Source organism: Crocodylus porosus, unplaced genomic scaffold, assembly GCF_001723895.1.
Source record: "Crocodylus porosus isolate Cpor-Errol unplaced genomic scaffold, CroPor_comp1, whole genome shotgun sequence".
Taxonomy (NCBI): Eukaryota; Metazoa; Chordata; order Crocodylia; family Crocodylidae; genus Crocodylus; species Crocodylus porosus.
In genome coordinates, this window is record NW_017728915.1 from 3,005,149 (window position 1) to 3,024,894 (window position 19,746).

Below are 19,746 nucleotides of genomic sequence, written 5' to 3' on the forward strand. Positions count from 1 at the left end.
GGCTATCTTCCAATCATCCGGCACCTGGCCTGAGCACCATAAGTGCTCATGAAGCTGTGCCAAGGGCCCTGCAATAACCCCTGCTAATTCCCTCGACACCCTGGGGTGAAGAGCATCTGGACCCACTGATTTGAGCATGTCCAGCCCCTCCAGAAGCTCTCTAACCCGGTCCTCCCCAACCTGAGGTCTAGAGGCGTTCCCCTCAAGTCTGTCCTGCATCACAGTGGGGAAGTCCCAGTCCCTGCTCAAGAAAACAGAGGTGAAGAATTGGTTAAAGGTTAAACATCAGCTGGGATGCTTCTGATTGTGATGGTACGGTTAGTTGCTGCTACAGCAGTGGCTTCTTCCATGGCACTCACAAAGGTGGCATCCAGGACTGCTGCCCTAGTCAGCACCCCTGAGTTACACTGCTGCTTCCCAGCTCCCATCAAGGAGCCAGAGTCAATCAAGAATATAATCATCTATCTTGGAGTGAAGTTAGTGGAGAAGTAGCAGTGGCAGCTAGCATACCCCAAACAGGCACCAGGTGCACAAGCCTCCTGCATGGCCTGCTCTGTACATCCAGTCACACTCTTGGATGAGAGTAGACAGAAGACATGGAGTAGTCATCACTTACTGCTCTCAGGACTGGTATAATATGGCCACGAACTAACAACCTCAAATGGAGAGCATCCATGATTTGGCACCACACAAGGCACAGACTTCACTTCAAAAAGTGTTTGATGCACTCACTCCCCATTTATGGTCTCCTTGCCACAGATTTCCAGGGGGCACAGCCATTGTTATTTCTGTGCGCAAACCTCTTGGCTTCATGGTGCCTTTCTCCGACCTGTGAACATGAATGACCCACAGTGCAGCAACAGTTCCCTGGCTTTGGTTGATACTCTGCCCCATCCAGCCAGCGATTAATGCAGCTGCCAAAAACTTGACCCTGAGAGGCCAACTGACAGCTCTCTGTATTAATTCAGATTGCTGCTGAGGAAGATGGATGCCTCAGCTCCCTGCTGCCTACCCCCAGCTTGCAAAGCTCCAGTAGCTTTTAATTTATTCTTCCTTTTCCTTTTCAATTTTAATTTTATTCTGTGTCTTGTTCAGTTTATCCTGGCATTTTCCATACATAAAGGGTGAGAGGGAGATGCAGGCTTCAGTAGATACGTACTCACGCAGACCCATGGCCCACCAGTCACATTTCTGTTAGAAGCATTCAAATCCCTGGCTAAACATAACTGACTTGGAGGCAGTTGACAGGGTCACCAGTTTTCCTAGAGTTGGAAGGTCAGGTCAGGGCATTCAGCTAGGAGGTGGTGGTGGGAAGCATAAGGTACATTTATTCCTGAGACAGGTAAATGAAGAGCAGAATGAGCCACATGCCCTGGCTATATGGCTCTCCCCACTCCCTTCCCCCCAAAGTCTGTTGTGTGCAATTGCAGGTATCATGCAAATAAAACTAGTGGCAGAGGCATATTTATGCTAATATAATCCTACAATCATAGAATCATAGAAAATTTGGGTTAGAAGGGACCTCAGGAGGTCATTTAGTCCAACCCCCTGCTCAAAGCAGGACTGTCCCCAGCCAAGGCTTTGTTTACCCGAATCTTAAAAACCTCCAAGGATGGAGATTCCCCCACCTCTCTAGGTAACCTGTCCCACTGCTCTACTGCCCTCCTAGTGAGAAAGTGTTTCCTAATATCTAACCTAAACTTCCTTTGCTGCAACCTGAAACTGTTGCTCCTCATTCTGTCATCTGCCACCACTACTGAGAATAGTCTGGCTTCATCCTTTTTAGAATCCCCCTTCAGGGAGTTGAAGGTGGCTATTCAATCCTGTCTCAGCCTTGTTTGCTGTTCCTTGGTCCTGAATGGCTCCCTTTTCCCTGCAAACCTCTTTCCTCTCTGCAAGCTTACAGTGAAAGAATGTGAGAGAAATTTTCCAAACAAACTCCCTAGCAAACTCCCCCTTTGCACTGGATGCTAGTTAAACAAAGGGCTTAAGTCTTGGTCTAAATGCTGAGTTTTAGCTGCTTAAAATAAAACAATGTAGGTTAGTCAGTCTTAAGTGTGTGTGTGTGTGTGTGTGTGTGTGTGTGTGTCTATCTTACCTTACAGGCACCCCTTGAAAGAAGAGGGTGGCAAACTGACCTGTGAACTAACTTGCAAACTGGCATATTTCCTGCTCCCCTGCTTGGAGTAGCACCTCATATATCTCCCCTGACCCTGGACTGGCTAGGCCTCTTTGTTGGGCCTAATGGCAAGGCTTTGAGCAAGGCCAGTGTGAATGGGATTATTTCAGTGGCTGCACAAAGCACATAAGACAAACCCAAGGGTTTTGTGTATACAGCGTCTCCCTTTTGCTGAGTGGAAGCAGATGTCAGTGGCTTCAAGTCAACTTCATGTTGGAAGATAAACCCTGCTGCATGGGAGGAATTCTTTAGTGTTATCCTGGGATGGAGGTGGTTTCACATGGCATGCAGCTAGCTCTCTCTTGCAGGAATTTTAGGACAAATACTTATGCAAGGCTACTGTACTCCTGAGCTGCCTTTCTTTACCTAGCCAAGAAACAGCAGCATAAAATGACTGACCGTGCAGCTTTTTCCCCAGCTCTAAACACTTGCTCCTACAATGAGCAAAAGAACTGTGTAATGGTATATGCAATATCGTTCCCTGGTGAGCAGGACCATACCACGTACATCAAAAGTCAATTTGGCAAACACCTGTTACCTGAACCATTCAGTTACCTAAACATGGGACATGCCTGCCTCCAACCCACGTGGTGTGCAATACAAGGCAGGGAGAAGGTGGCTGAGAGAAAGGTGTCTTTTTAATGACTGGGGGGGGGGGGGAACCCCTGAAATCAACAAAATGAAAAAGTTTATATATATATTTTATCTGCAGTAAGTACATAAATGTTCCTTTAATATCTGTTTCATTAATCAAACAATTGGATTTCATGAATGGGTTTTGGTTCCAATTAGTTTGAACAATTAACTCTGGTGTCTGCGTACAATTAACAAATGCATTTCCTTTTGTGGAGAAAATGGGAGAACTAGACATGAAGGGCCCAGAGATCATGGTGTTGAGCAAAATATAATACTCTGTGTAGAAGGACAGATTGAGGCCAAAGCACAGTGCAGACAGTTGCAGGAAGTCGATTTTAACTATCCTCTGCAAAATGGCCAGTGCTACTGGACTCCAGTTTACCAGGACAGTGGGTATTCAGGCCATTAAAAAAAAAAAGTAATGGGGGAAGGGGAAGATCAAGAGAACAATACAAAGACATGTGTCCACTCCTAAGTACCTGATGCTCTTCAGCACAGTAGCTAAGGAACAGTCTAATACACTCATACGCTATCATGTTTAAAGGTGCATTGCTCAGTTACATCCAAGGGTGCCCACATGCCCAGAAAAGGGCAAGGGAGGAATACTGATCTCTTGGTACTACCTTCTGCATTGTTTGTGACCATCTCTGGCTGTGTATACATCATTAATAAAGCAAGTTACACTTTGAATACACCCTTAGTCCATATAGCAGGCATCTGTTTCTCCTTGATCCTGCTTTCTTGTTACCACAGGGGTGAGAGTGGTGCCATAATAGGACGCTTGTGTCAGACAGAGCAACATGAGATAATGATGATGACGAATTAATGAAATGTTAACATGTAACAGAGTAAAGTTTCTGCAGCCCATCAAGGGATTACAGGCCCACTTTGTGGCTGCTTGGAGCTATGTATGAAAGGAAGGGAAACAGGGCCCAGGGCAGGGAGCATCTTCCTTCCTAGTTGGTCAACGAAAGAAAAGTCCAGAGACTTTACTGGCCAGTGGTTTTACTTTTTGCTGTCTTATTGTGTAGTACATGCCTGAACAAGCTCCAGGCACATGGCTTCTAGTGTGTGTCTGCAAAGCATTAATACAGTGCAGGGCAGAGCTAACCTGGGCCAGCTGTGATGGTGCTAGCTCCAGACTTGAAAGCAGTATAGCTATATTTGTGCAGTGCTGCACCTAGGCTAGGAAAGACAGAGGCTTTATTGCCTTTCCTGGCTGCTTAAATTGCCCACCAGCTTACTGGAGGATGGAGCGGTATCATTTACACTGGATACAGGAGCACATTGTAATATTTTTACAAGGAAAGTAAATTATATGGTAACTAAGAGAACTGGTCAGAATCTAGAGCAAAATGTTTCATACACCAGACATCCAGATCAGAACAAGCCATTATTACACCCCCCCCCCACATACACACACACTTTTTAATAAAATCTGTAGCATTTCCAAACTGTACATGGTTATGTACTGTCTAGGTTAGAATTAAAATTTTTTCTAGCCCTGAAGTCTATTCAAGAGATGTTTATTGTAAACACCACAGAATCATATACAGAGAGCGCAGGCAGCATCATATACAAAGCTGTGAATGTCTGGAAGAACACCCATGTTAAGCTAGACAAATCTGTAACACCAGAGACCCATTAATAAGGGGGAAAAACAGGTGTGTTCAACAGATAAAAGACAGACTGGAGTTGATAATGCAGATAAACTTAGAGCTAATGGAAAGGAGGAATAAGTTACAGTGTAGAAGGAGTTAATTCTATGAGCCCTGTTGAAGAGCTGAGAACAGTGCAGATAGTCATTGATTTAAATAAAGCCATCAAATGGGAATATCATCCAGTGCAGAGTGTTGAAGAGGTGGCAGTGGAAGTCTCAGAGGTAAAACATTTAGCAAGTAAAATGAAAGGAGTCATGCATTAAACTGATGACTTTTACAGAACCGTTTGGTTTTTAGAAATGCAAATGCAAATAACCATTTGGATATTATACAGGTAAATGGATGTTTCCTGGAATTATTTCTGCTCCCAAGAGATTTGAAAAAGTCATTCACAGATCTGTAATGGATTTCATTCTGGTGGAGTTAAGAGTAGATGCTGGTTGAATTTAAAGTATGGACCTTAAAGGACACAGTGACTTAGGCATGTCATGTACAGAACAGAATGAAGGAATCTAACAATAAATGTGAAATAATAGTGGCACAACAAATGTCCCAACATTATTGTTACATTGCAAGAACAATGGCTCTTACAATGACAGCAAGGTCAAGTTAGAGCCTCTGGCGGGTTTGGCTAGCTGAGCAATTAGTCTGGGTTGGGTTGCTTGTTAGGCGCCATTTTCCAGAAGGCCCCAGTTCAGGCTTTTCTGGGTGCCCTTGACAAAAAGACTACACCAAATCAAGAGCATGGGCATGGCTAGTTGCTCCTGAAGATTGTTCTCAGGGCCCATATCCTTCCCAGTCCAGCAGGTAGTGGAACTTCCCCCAAACTAGTTTGGAGTCTAAAATCTGTCTTACAATGTATTCTTCATGCCCTTCTACTATTACAGGAAGAGGAGCAGACTTTGGGGGTTCAGGCAAATCAAATTTAAAGGCAACTGGATTTATAAGTTCAATGACCCCAACAGACCCCAGGTACTGGTGATCTAGTTTGGCTAATGGTCTCAACATCTTGATGTTCTTAGAAGAGAGCCGAACCTTGTCCCCAGCAGAGATAGCAGGACCAGCCTACTGGCGTTGCTAAGTCTAGCGCTTATATACAGCCTTGCCACCATCAAGATTCTCCTGCAGTGCTTGTTGGACTTATTGGAGGTGAGTAATGAGGTCATTTATGACAGGCACTTGAGAAAGGGCAGACTGTGCCAGATGGAACCCATAATTAGAAAAAAATTGCATGGGAAGCATTGTTGAAAACAAATTCTTGATACTTCCAAAACACCTGAAGTATTGTTCAAGGGTTTGTTTCATATGGTTTACCTATCCATTGGGCTGGCGGTGGTATGCAGAGGAATGAAGGGGTTCCATATCTAAAGCCTGCAGAACTCATGCCAGAAGTTCAAGACAAACCGGGGCCTGTGTTCTGAACTGACCTGAGTCAGAGAGTCATGAAGCTGAAAAACTTGTCCTATAAATAAGTTAGCAGTTTCACTGGTTGTAGGAGTAGCATGAAAAGGGATGAAATCAGCCATCTTTGTCAATAGGTCAACTGTCACTGTAATCATTAAGCACTGTATTGTGTATCTCCCATAATAAAATCCACACATTCAGTTGGCCATGGTAACAGGGGAGTGGGCAAGGACTAGAAAGACTGAGTGGTTTGATCCAGAGTTTTTTAGTTCCTTTTAGGACCCCTGAGACTGAGACTTTACAGTCTGGCCACAAGGGAAAGAAATTGAACAAAGATGGTTTAATTGCTGATCCAGATAAACTCAAAGCCATTGCTGACATGCTCATCCTACAAAGTAAAGAAGATCTGACGGATTCCAGTGGGATGAGCAAGTATTTGGCAAAATTCATTAGAAATTCGGAGGGGGGAAGGGGGGGTCAGTAGGGTCTTTTGTCCTGGCAACATTTAAGCATGTGTTAATAGCTGCTGTCACTGCTATCATCATTAACACCAGTGTGCTTGGGAACCTGGGCCAGGACCTATCCCTTTCTCCGCTCTCCCATGCTGCACAAACATAGAACAAAAAGACAATCCCTGTCCAGAAGGGTTTATAATCTAAATATGGGACAAGAGACAGCAGATGGAAACAGGCTGACAGGAGAGCACAAGAAAACAAGGAGTCATCACTGGGAGGCACAGGAGGTAGCAGTCTCAGCACACCACCAGCCTAACCACTATTAGGTTTTTGCTAGCCATTACAACAAAGGGAAGTTTTTAAGGATGGATTTGGAAGAGGAAAGTGAAGTGCCACTGCAGACATTTATGGTTTACTCCTGACCAATGGTGTTAGAATTTGGGACCAATTTAGCATAAGGACAAACATGCTGGGAGTTTGGCTTACAACTTAACAGACATGGATATATGACAAATACTAGTAAGCATCTAACATACCCATTGTGATGGACCTACAGGAAATAAACTCCAAGTTGCATTTGAACAGCTAGACGCACTGATCACTCGCCCACGTGTTCTAAAACATTCTGCCTTGACTCTGCCAGTTATCAACTGCCCAGAATGGACCTGCGCCCAGCTGGAGACAGGATGCAAGAGTCTGGTTGCCTGAAGTCCCAAATGCAGGCATGGGTTTGTCTACACATGGAATTACCCTGGAATAGTTGTGTTTTTAGTTCACATCATACCTTAAACCAGAATACCTATCCTGTATAGGCAGACCCATAACTATTGCTGAGTGACACAGATCCCACACTGCTTGGTCTTTTGTTCAGAAAATCTTTGGCTTTGTTAGCACCTCAGATCCAACATGCAAAGTTGAAGCTGAGAAGATTTTAGGCCAGACTGTTCAGCTTCCTAATTTCATTTTGAACCATGGGGAGGAAATGGGTGTATCTGGGGTAGAGGCAAGCTTTGCTTCATCTGATTCCCCCACAGTTGTAAGCTCCCAGCATCAGAACTCTAGCAGATAATGCACCACCAGCAGAATCTGCTTTAATTTAAGCTGGGGCCAAGCTGGGAACCACAGCCACCTTCCAGCAGCTTCAGCGTAATGGAGAACTGAGGTTGTAGCATCTGCAAGAGCTAAGGATAACTGTGGCTACAGTAATTGGGCAGTGCTGCACGGTTTTTGTGCACCAGATGCATAAAGTTTCAAAGGAAGCACTGAAGGCACTTTGATTCTGTGGAGTCCATCTGGGTCATATACATGGTTAAATAAAGGGGTATTAGGAATAGCAGAAATTGTGGGTGTTTCCAGATGTCCTGTGGATAGTGGCTCAAAGATTTGTGATTTATGGACAAGTATTAGCAAGTCCAATTTGGGTTTGTGTGGCAGGGAGAGAAAGTGTGGGCCAGATCTAGCCCATGGAGCCATTGGAACTGACCCATGGCAGTGGGAGACTCCAGCAACAGGAGGCTTCAACAATGGGGGGCTCTTTTCTGTTCTCGAGCCAGGTAGTAGGGAGAAGTGGCAGTGACCGCAGCAGTGGCCAGGTCCTAGTGCTTGCTGGCATCGGACCTGAGCTGGGTCATTCTGGTCCACCTTTAAAAAAACATTGCCAACCACTGTACTGGAGGGCGGGGTTTCCTTAGGCCAAGGTCCTTGGGTCCCCTCTCAAGTCCTGTCTGCAAGAGACAAATAGGAACTTGCAGATTTCCAGGCAGGATCAGCAAGTGCTGTGTCTCACAGTGCCCACACTGCCTCCGTTTCCTGCGCAGTCTCAGGTGCTTCCCGCTGAGTGCTGCTTACACCCAACCCCAGTTGTGATGTTCACCAGTAACAGTCTCTTCACACATGGCTTCCCTGGTCCTGCTGCAGTTGGCTCTGGTTGAGGTCTTTCAGCAGTCTTTCTCCATGAACTCCAGTGCCCCCCTGTAAAGGCAGAATATAAAAGGGCTGGGCACATGTGGGCACAGTAATTGCCAAGCGAGGGATGAATGCACCTGCAGCGGTGAGGGGCCAATAGCCCCTTTCCCAAAAGCCAAAGGCAAACCGAACCTATGAAATGAACTGTTCTTCATAATCTCATGATCTCAGGGCCTGACTCATGAAGTCTGAGCCTCTGGCTTGCCAGTATGCGGATTCTTATGGACGTTTGCATTCTGGGCTCTGAAAATGCTGTTTGTTGTACGGCTGCCTGTATCTACGGCTGGCACAGCAGGTGCCCTGTGCAGCCAGGATGGCCACCATACTATGTTCCTGGCCTCTGAACTTATGCTTATCTGACACAGAGCAAGGCTTCGCTTGCTGTGCTAGCAGGGGCTCTGTCCACCTCCACCTTATGTCTTGGGACGCAAACTCTCTCACTGTCTTCTCTTTCCACAAAGAAGCAGGAGACCTCACACTGCCCCAGGGTGCCTGATGGGTCTGACTCTGAAGACAGAAACCCACAAGGGCTGGCATAGTAGTATAGAGGTTTAAAAGGGTGAATTTAGTGCTGCTGAAGAAAGGTACTGAATGAGTCACAGGGCAGGCTCAGATGGAGGGGTGGCAGGGCAAGCTTCTCCCATCAGTCATGTCATTAAGCCCTGATCACACCTCCATACCCCACTTCCTCCATGTCTCTCTTACACACTACTGGCCTCACTTGCTTTTGCATGAGCACATGCACTCCAGAAAAAGAGGCCCATGCAGAACAACTCTCACAACAGAGAGCCAAACTGACCCTCTGGGCTTAGGGCAAGGACATTCCCAGCATTAACTCACTGAGCCCTTTGTCAGCTGCCAGAGACCCAATCCTGCCCTCATTGACTTCAACCAGAGCTGCTACAGTGAGATCAGGATGAGTGTGTGTGTGTGTGTGTGTGTGTGTGTCTGTACATACACACACACACACAAATGCATGGTCCCCAGGGAGCTGGCACATCCCTGAGTTACACCTCACTCCCAAATGAAGCCTCTGCACCAAAAATATACCCCCTACCTCTGCTGCAAGGGATACTGTCTAAATCCCCCTATGAGCTTTCTGCACTGAAGTCATTGTTACAGAAATATATTGGCCACCATCCCCTGCAGCCCACCCCTGCTTCCCAGATGGTTTGCTTCATGTTTTCCCCTCCTCCCCTGTAAGTGCTCCAGGAGATGGTATGTTCCAGTGGTACAGCATTCAGCTCTAAAATCCATTCTTTAGCAAAGAGCTGTTGGCAACCGGAGCTTGTCCGAGTAAGTGCTGCAAGCTGAGAAAACCGAAGCACAGCTGCACTGTGCAGCCGTGGTCAAGAGCCTTCCTTCTTCCTGGCACCAGGCCCCCGCGTAGGGTGGCATGACTCTCTTCAGTAGTGAAGAAGGGTGCTGGAAATGTAAGTACTCACTGCCTGCTCTTGGTCTGATTGTGAGTGATTGTGTGTGTGTGTGTGTGTGTGTGTGTGTGTGTGTGTGTGAGAGCGAGAGAGAGCGAGAGAGAGCGAGCGAGCATCTACAATTTCAATTATTTTTCCCCAGACAAGCTGGCAAAGATATTGCCATCAACCGTGAATACAAAACACAGCAAAGACTAGAACTGGGGAGGTTTCCAGTCAGGCAGTGACTGTTTTCTGTGCAAGATTTGGACTCACCTCACTGCATCTGAAAATTTCCAACAAGAGCTGTTCTGGGAATTTTTTAATGGGAAGGCAAGTGGGTAGATGAATCGTCAAGTCTCCTGATGCATGAAAGCAATGTGGCTAGCATTTAAAAGGCATTCTTGACAAGGCTAGCTTGTGTGATGGGGAGCAGAGAGGGGCTACTGTGTTGGAACAGTTGCTTGCCAAGCCAGAGGGTGGTGATCTGAATTTCATGGAGGGCAAATGTAATAGTCTGGGCTTTAGAAAGTCTGGAAGAAAAGTTGGTAGCCTGGTGGGCCACCTAGTGTGATGGGCATCGTTTTATTTCTGTGCAAAAGGGAATCCATCACAGGCATAATGCATCCAGTTTCCATGAGAATGTAGAGGTACCCTAAGCTGGGGAAACCCATCCTCTGTGTTGACTGCCTAGCTTTACTCAAAATGAGTACGAGCTGCTGTTCATAAATATGAGCCATTTTGGCTGGGGCTGTGCCACTCACAATAGGAGCCCAGTGGAGCTGACACAACCTGCTGTGGAACCTGGCACTTTTTGCCTCTCCATGTTCTGTGATTAATTGAAGTTCCAGGTGCAAGTGGAATCACATGAGGCACTGTCAGAGATTAAGACATCAGAAAAGGAGACGATGAAGGGAACTGGCAAATTAAGGAACAGCAAGTCTTCAGGACTGGATGATACTATACAAGCACCCTGGAGGAATCAAGTGACTGAGCTGCTAATAAAATATGCCATCTCTTGTTGGAATCAGCCACTGTACTAGGGGAGAAAAAGACCAACAACTGTACTTGCCTTAAACAAGTTGTAGGGGTGTTTCAGGGATTCACAGAACAGTGGGCCTTACTTCTGCAGCTGAGGAATTGGTTAAAATAATCAAAATAGAATAATGAAGTATCCAACTGGCCCTCAGAGGATACAGCTAGATCAGCATGGTGTCTACTAAAGAAAATAATGCTTCTTGACTCTATACTGATTTAAGCACATCAACAAAATAGTGATTAAATAAGAATGTGGTTTATTTGGACATTCAAAAAGTCTTTGACAAAGTGTTTCAAGGGAGGCTAGAAAGGTTATTGGTGTCAGATATCAATTACTAACAGAGCAGAAACTGGTTAAGTGACAAAACAAAGAGTAGGAACATTTTCAATATGACTAAAGACTATTAGTAGAATTTCACCAACATTATTTAATACATTTATCAATGATCTGGAAAAGGATGTGAGGAAACAGAAATGTGTAGGTGACACAAGATCCATTAGATTAGTCAGCACTAGTGAACACTGTGATGATGAACTCTGGAGGGACCTGCCTAAGCTAAGTGAATGGGCAACCTGGAGGCAGATGATATTTTGTGTTGAGTAATGCAAAGTAATGTGGAATGGAAATTAAACTACTTGCGCACCTTACTGGATTCTAAATTTAATTAAAACAACTCAAAAAAGCGGATAAGGATGTGGCTGTAGATAGCTGGATGAAAACCTTGGCTCAGTATGCAGTGACAGTAAAAACCACAAACAGCATGGTTGGGTGCCAAAAGACTGGATGGGAAATCATGTTAAAAATATTGTAGTGCCATTGTATCAAGCAAAGGTCTGGCCTCACCTGCAATACTGTGTTCAGTTCTGGCAATGTGATCTCAGAAAGGCTGCCATTATAAATGAGGGCTAGTGGTATGGACAGACTTTGAGGTGCACTGAGAATGGAAAAATGGGAAGGGTTTACTGTAGAGAGCAGGCAGAGAGTGGTCGTGGGGAGGTATATAAAATCCAAAGGTGTCCATAATAATGACTGTTTTGGAGAAGATAGATCAGGCGTTTGTGTTTATCTTATCTGATATTAAGAAGATAACACATATAACAGTAATTCAAGGAAGTACATGGCCCAGTGTAAAACTCAGAGTATCAGTGGGTGCATTTACACAAGACACTAATTGTGCAGTAGTTTAATTCTGCTGCGCAGTAGCATGCAGGGCAAAAACTATGCTATTATGCTACTGCACAGTAGTAGTAGGCCACTGCAGTTATTGTCACTAAAAAGCTGTGTGCTGGTGCTACTGTGCAGTAGTGCCAGTCATTGCATATTGATTTAGTACTTGGTTATACAAATACTAAATTTAAAGTGCAGTAACTATGGCACATTAATGAATGTGTAGACACGAGTGTCTCTAAGAGCTTGTTAGTGTTTTAAGACTGAATGGAGATTTCTGTGACTAATGAGAACATCCCCAGCTAACTGCGGCAGGATGTAACCAGAATGGGAGCTCCCGGCCACACGTCTGGCATTTATGGTGTTAGGAAGATACTTCTGACCCTGGGCAGGTTATTTCACTGTTGTTCACTGAAAAGCAACTTCCACCTTCCTCTGAAGCATGTAGAGCTCCCCACTGTTGGAGGTGAGACCCTGAACCAAATGGCCCTAGGGTCTGAGACCATGTGGCAATCCATTGTTCTTCTGACTTGATGGTCTATTGGAGTTTGCAATGTGTGCACTTCAAGTTTAGCTTAAAATCCCTCTCCGTACCAGCAGAAATAGATTAATAGTTTCATAGAAGTTTGGGGCTGGAAGGGACCTCAGAGATCATCAGGTCCACCTGCGCTGCTCAAGGCCGCTGAGATCAGATGGCCCCAGTGAGGTGTGCATCCAGTTGTCTTTTGAAAATCTCCAGGGAAGGTGACTGTACCACCTCTGGGGGGAGTCTGTTCCAGACTCTGGACACACGAACGATAAAGAAGTTTTCCTAATGTCTAATCTGAAGTGACCCTCTTGTCACAGGGCGGGGAATTATTTCAGGCGGAGCGCTGCTTACCAAGTTTTGGCAAGCTGTCAAGGGCCGCATGGGTAGCCCTGCCCCCTGGTTGCCATCTTGGGACTGGAAGTCCCGCCCATGACCTCTGACCTTTGCCACCAGAAGTCCCTTCCTTTGCCCCTGGAAGTCTTCCTTTGGGGAAGAGGGTTTGCCATTTTAGGGGAAATAAACGAAATTATATACTAAAAATCAAACACTCATAATAATATATTTTAATTTAATTAAAAATATATTTTTGTCCTGATTTGTGTGCATTTCTGGATATGTAGAAGTGATTGTGTAATAGCTCCAAATACAGTCTTACTCGTATATTGTGTGGGGTGTGCAGGGGTGTCGGGTTTGTGGGGATGTGTGTGTGCGTATGGTATTGTGGGTATGGATGTGGGTATGGGAGCCATGTGGTGCAGAGTGGCTGGCAGGTGGGCAGGAAAGTGGGGAAAGCGGTGGCGGGTTGTGGGGGAGAGGAAGCGAGTGGGAGTGCAGGAGCGTGGGGCCTGCGCTGGTGTCCTGGGGCCAGCACCAGCGGGGCCCAGAGCGGGGTGGCAGGAGTGCAGGGTGCAGGCTGGCAGGGGTCTATGGAGCTGGGCTGGGCTGCACCAGCAGAGAGAGAGGGGAGCCCACCTGGCTCCAGAGAGCCCCTGCCAGCCACAACCTTGTGCTCCTGCTTCCCCGCTTCTGAACCCGCTGGTGCTGGCCCTGGGACACCGGCGCAGGCCTCGTGCTCCTGCCCAGCTGTCACTGACTCCCGTGCGCTCGCTCGCTGCCAGACCCCCCTGCCCCAGCCCTGTGGTACTGGTGGGGACGAGTGCAGGCAGCCCTGACCGTGTGCCCGTCTGGGCTGAGCACTGGGGCCGCAGAACAAACTGGTGCTCAGTGTGGGAGAAAAGCAGCCCCTCCCCCTCCCGCTGCTGGCACTCCCTGATGCAGCCAGTTGTAGCCCACACAGGGTTGCCTGTGCCTGCTCTCTGCTGCCATCGTTGCCCCATGGGGCAGCCCAGAAGCAGCGGTGACATGGCAGAGCCACAGGACAGCCGTGTGGCCTCTGGGTGGCTGCACCTGGAAGCACCAGCCAAAGGGAGGGGGAGGGGCTGCTTTTCTCTTGCGCTGAGCACCAGTTTGTTCTGCGCCACCGCTGCTCAGCCCAGACGAGCGCGGGGTTGGGGCTGCCTGCACTCGTCCCCGCCTGTACAATGGGGCTGGGGAGAAGGGACTGGGAGCAAGTGGGCACGCGGGAACAAACAACAGCCAGGCAGGGGCACAGAGTCTGCGCCAGTGTCCCGGGGCCTGTGCCAGCGGGTCAGCAGGAGCTCAGGGTCCCAGCCAGCAAGGGCTCGATGGAGTCGGGCCAGCTCCCCTCTCTCTCTGCTGGCACAGAGTCAAGTTCTGGTCACTTCCAGGAACAGGTCTTAGTCCCAGCTCTGTTCAGCTGCTGGCTTTACTCTTGGGGGCTGGACTGGCAGAGACTCCATGCTGGCAGGGTTAGTGCCTGTGCCCAGAAGTAAATGCTGGGAGGATCCAGTGCTTTCGGGGTGTCAGTTGGCGATGATGTGACCCAGGCTGTAAAAGGAAGCTGTGAGGCAGAGGCGTTGTTTCAGGTGGCCAGAAACAGCAGGTTAGGAGGGAAATCCCTGAAGGCACTGAGAGGAAGAGAAGGTGATTTTCCACATTTCCTCCTTGCAAGCTCTGTCTGAAGAGGGCTGTGCTGGGATCTCGGTGTTTCTTGTCTTCAGTATTTTATCCTTTTGATTTGTCCCTTCCACCCCTAGTGAATTCATCAGTTCAAAAGCCACCATCCATCTGCCCCAAGGCTCTGTTCACCACACACTCTACACATCACAACCAGTCATATAGTACTTGCTTTCCTTGGACTTGTCCACAGGGCTGCTGCTTGCTGGGGCAGGTGGCAGATGACAAAGGATCAGTATGCACTGTAGCAGGGGACTCATGCATAGCCCCTTTCCCTCTTTCATTCCCACTTCACTCCACTGTCCTTTTATTTCTTTGCAGAGTTGAGGGAAAAGCCTCAGGGTGGCCCAGCAGGGGCCAGTGGCTTACATATGAACTGGGCCATCATAATATTGCATTGCCACTGATTCAGCTGGTAACACACTGGGCCTCTCTCTGGCTCTTCCTTTGGCCAGAGCCAAGCTGGAGCTTGTCTCAGGAATACATATAAAGCACAGTTTACAAGGCAAACCTGTGACTAGGTGCTATGAAGACTCATTAGATACAGCAGGGCTAGTGTCTGTATGGAAGGTTTAGTTATGAAACCTGGCATCATGCCACTGGTTACCCTGAAGCCAGCAACAGGAGCCAAACTGGTTGGATTTGACTGGACCACTCAAGTGTCAGCCCTGCTAAAGTCTGCTGTGGAGGTTCCCTGGTTTCACTGCCCACAGACACTTGGGTTGGGACTCAGCCACTACTGGCACAGGGAAGGTGGTAGCAAAAGCAGCTCCTAGGGGTGAGTCAGAGATGGAGCAGGTGTTTATTTGTGATTGGGGAAATTCTACAAGTTCAGAAGTTCAGATCTGAAGCCTGTGGGAATTACCCACACCGCTGAGTGTGTAGAACTAGGCTGTTCTCATGCAAGAGCCCATCCTTCTCAAGGTATCTGTCTGTTTCTTTCTCTTGGCCCCTGAAGTAATCAGGGAACAGAACTGTGCATGAAAATGGCAAGTAATTCAGGCAGAGGGGGAAACCAGACCTGATCAGGCTTGATTTAGGCTCGTGCAATGGTCTATATGGTTTTTTACTCAGATGGATTATTTCACCTTTTGTATCTGAGCATATGGAAGAGAGCACATGAGAGTTTAGTTCCATGAAAGGTCAGCAAGTTCTGGAAGCAGAAATCTCCTTTTTAACCCCAAAGCATATCTAGCCTGGGCAGTTGCAATGCCCCATTAATGGGCTTCAACCCTTACCTGGGTGATTCCCTGTGTTCAGGCCCCATATTCAAAGCAGTTTTTAGTTTCTCTGCTGGTTGCCAGGTCTGGAGGGTGTTGAGATGTGCAGTACGATAGCGATGTTGGCACCTTGGAAACAAGACTACGAGCTACTAGCTCACAGCCCACCGAACAGTCATCAGAGGTTTTGGCATCCACCAGACCATACTGAAGCTCAAATTATCCCCAGAATCCTAAGGCACTAGATGAAATATTACCTGGCACAGTAGAGAAGAATAAACGTAGTCTTAATATTAACTAAAGGGAGCAAAATTGAGCCTGGAAATTACTGCCTCCTTTGTCTAGCTTCTAACCTCAGTAAAACAGTGGAACAAGTATTGAGTGAAGAAAGCACTAATACGTTTAGAGGATAATATAATGAACAATACAAGAAATGATTTAAAAGAAGAGTTGCAGGCAGGGAACTATTTCACAGTCAGGGCAGCTAGGATCTGGAGCCAACTTCCAAGGGAAGTAGTGCTGGCTCCTACCCTGGGGATCTTTAAGAGGAGGCTTGACAATTACCTAGCGGGGGTCATATGAGCCCAGGATTCTCTTCTGCCCAGGACAGGGGATCGGACTTGATGATCTACTTAGGTCCCTTCCGACCCTACATCTATGAATTTATGAAACTCTTGATCAGTCTTTAGATAAAATGATAAAATCAGTTTTATTTAGTTGTTGGTATACATTTGCTGCAGTTGGTTACAAAGCTGTGCTCTTAAAAACTGATGAGGAAACCCTTTGTTTAGGGCAATGGAAAGCAGCAACCAGCACTGAGGGTGGAGCAGTAGAGGAGAAGTATTGGAAGAAGCTAAACATGTTAGTTAAGGGCCAGATTCTCATTGCCAGTGAAACAAGATAGTTCATGGTAAGATGGCCGGTATTTGATCCGAAGTTAACAGATAACACTACCTGGGCTGTATCCAACCATGAAGGTAGAAATAATGCTCAAGAATTTAGAGAAACTGGAAAGATGAGCAGAAAATTCAGTGAGATGCATCTTAGAAGTAATACATGATGATTTATGGATAACTTCTGATACACAGATTTCAAGGGAGAGTGAATCCTGGAGTACAGCGATGTTAAGAGAGTGGCAGGTGACAAGTGCAGATTAGATGTAAATTTGCAGATATGACTGCCAAAAATGGCCAAAACAGCCCAGAAGTTGGGACTGTGAGAATTACTAGAGTCCTTCATGAACAGGTGACTCTGTGACAGGGAGCTGTTGTGCAACAGGATCAAAGGGAATGCCCTGTGGGGGAGGCTGCACTGGTCAAGGAATCTAAAGCCTAGCAGGGGAATGGCCACCAATGTAGCACTGGCCGCCTAGAAGTGATGGCAAAAGAACTCACTATCAGGCCAAAGATCTGGCATCTAAGAGAGCAACAGCTGCCTAAAATGACAGCTCTCCTTGCCCCATCCTAGGAAGTTGGGCTTTGTGTTGGGAAGGTCCTCAGGTCAGCCATCCCAAATTCCAGGTCCAGATGTATGCAGGACATTACATCTGGGCTGCATAGGAGAACAGAGCAATGGTGAAGCCAGTGTGATCTGCAGCTGTGCAGTTCTTTGGGTGCAGTGATAAAGATATTCTGATGATGCACAGTGTCAGCACTGAGGTACAGGTTAGATCCAGATGCCAAGTTGATGGAATCACTGTGCTCCTGGCACGACCAGCCCAGCATCAGACCTGCCACTTGGAAAATTCTGTCTCACATTCTTTCTGTCCCAGGCAGAGGACTTGCTAGCTCTTGCTCTTTGCATGACCAACACTAATCTCTGAGACTTCCTGGCACCTAGCCTCTTGGGGCTGGTACATGAGAGCAGCGGGCAGTGACCATTATGCTGAGATTAGTGGGGTGATGGTGTTGTTTAAAAGATTATTGCCTCCTTGCCAGCTGCACTGGCCCTATGTGCCACATTTGACAGAAGCATCACTAAAGAGGGTTTTATTTTACCAGGTTGCAGAGGTGGGCAGCAGGCAAGTCACATGTGGCTGGGCCTTGTGTTTGTCTCCTTCCAGACAGCCCTCTCTGAACTGCTGACTGTATTTAAGCAGGCTTCAATGGAGCTGTAGCAAAGAAGGCTGTGATTGCTTGTCCAGTTTGTTTCATGGGGTCCAAACGGGGTTGACCAGCTGCCTTCTTTACTTGGACTGATGCTTGGCTTTTAAACCAGGATAAATCATGCTGATCCAAGCACAACTTTGGCAGAATTCATGCTCAAACCTGGATGCTTTCCCTCCTTGATTGGGACATTATTGCTGCTAGTGAAGTGCCTAGATTTCCCACCAAGATCAGACCCTATCACACAAGGCACAGGGAGAGAAAGCCTCTGTCCAGAGCTGTTACAACATACACTGACAGAGGGGATGGAAGGAAAGTGAAGGTGCAAGGCGAGGAAGCTTCTTGCTCAGCATCTCACAAGTCTCTGGCAGGAGTAGCACCCAGGTCTCTGAAGTCTGCAGCCAGTGCCAGACCTACTGGTCCCTGTTTCTCCTAATGAAACTCTCAAAACATCACAGCTCCAGCCCACAGTACTGAAGCTGACACTGGGTAGCGTAACAGGATGCACCTCCAGCCTCCTACTCTAGTTACCAATTTAGCCTTGACCCTCTCACCTGCTATGCCTTGATGTTTGAATTGGTACTACTTTAGGAGGCTGCCTTCAGAGAACCAAAGTTCAGCCATTGGTGCCTTGCTTTACCCTGCTCAGTCATCATCACAGTGCTGGTCTGTTCAATTTTCTCACCCTAGCATGAGCAGGACTTTGTTTCTCTCTCTTTCTCTCTCTGCGCTTCTCTTGCTCTGGACTGAGCCTCCTGGCCCTCCCTGGGATTAAGCCCTTCCCAGGCTTTAGCTCTTCTCCCTAGGCTTTAGCCCTTCACAGGGCTGTATCTGGGCTTTAGCCGCATAGCATGGAGTGGCTCCCAGGCACCACACCTGTGGTCTCCTCCTCTCCTTCAGCTCAGGCCCATAATTTCTCTCTTAGTCCTTGCACAGCTCCTACATTTGTTGAGATCTGACTCAGACTGTCTTTCTAGCCCTGTGCTTCAGTTTATATGGCCATTAATACTTATCCTTCCAGTCACCTCACCTAGGTCTCTGCAAAACAGGGTCCAGGTATTTACTATCCCAAATCCACCACAGAGGCTCTCAATCCTTTAATTAGCTGCTCAGCCCTAACTTTCTGCAGGCTGCAGTCCCTTAGGCTGCTTCCTTTCATCCCGCCCTTGCTTCCTGCCAGTAGCTGGGGTAGGGGTTCCCTGCTGCAGTGGTCACCCAGGAAACCTCACACCATGACATGGTCCAACAGCAATAAAGGAATGTGAGGCAAGGTTTTGGATTTCTGTAACTTCTGTCATGGGAAACTGAATCACTATCTGCTCTGGCAGTTGAGGAAGATACTTCATAGGAGTCTCCCTTTGGTGCCCCAGGCTATGAAGCAGGCCACCAATGTAGGTCATATGTGGAGGAGCTGAGGGGTCCCTTGGGGCAAATAAATGAAGCCTCTAGACTGATCTCAGACAGAAGTTAAGTTGTTAGGCAAAGCCAGCGATTGTGTAAACAAATCATGTATCCCTGGAGGAGATGAGCTCTGAGGCAGGGTTGGGAAGGGTCCCCTGGGCCACTGTGCCTGTTTGCAGGCAACCACTTACCCAAAGATTCCTTAAAAATTATCAACTCCAAACCCTCACACACCACAACTGCAAGGCACAGTGCCAGGCACATCCTACAGCATGTTATGGGGAAAAAGAAGGGACAGTGGCACTGCCAGTATCCTGCCACTGAAATTACAGATAAGTGTGACTCAGTGGGTGTGCCTACATGAGACACTAAGCAGTGGTTACTGTGCATTTATTTAGGACTTGTACAAACAAGTACTAAATACATACACAATAATTAGAATTACTGAGAAGTAGTGCCGGCAAACGCCTTTTAAGTGACACTACTGTACAGTAGCCTAATACTACTGCACAGTAGAGTCTCAGCACAGGTTTTGC

The 19,746-nt window shown here is 47.1% G+C and overlaps 1 protein-coding gene across 1 annotated transcript in view; it reads left to right on the forward strand.

Moving 5' to 3' along the window:
- Positions 1-9,540: 9,540 nt before the first annotated feature.
- LOC109310430 (RNA-binding Raly-like protein) overlaps positions 9,541-19,746 on the forward strand; it is a 43,565-nt gene continuing 33,359 nt past the window's right edge. The window contains exon 1 of the mRNA XM_019535546.1: positions 9,541-9,733. Within this exon, the coding sequence (XP_019391091.1) occupies positions 9,697-9,733 (37 nt within the window). The 5' untranslated portion in view covers positions 9,541-9,696. The remainder of the gene's footprint in view (positions 9,734-19,746) is intronic.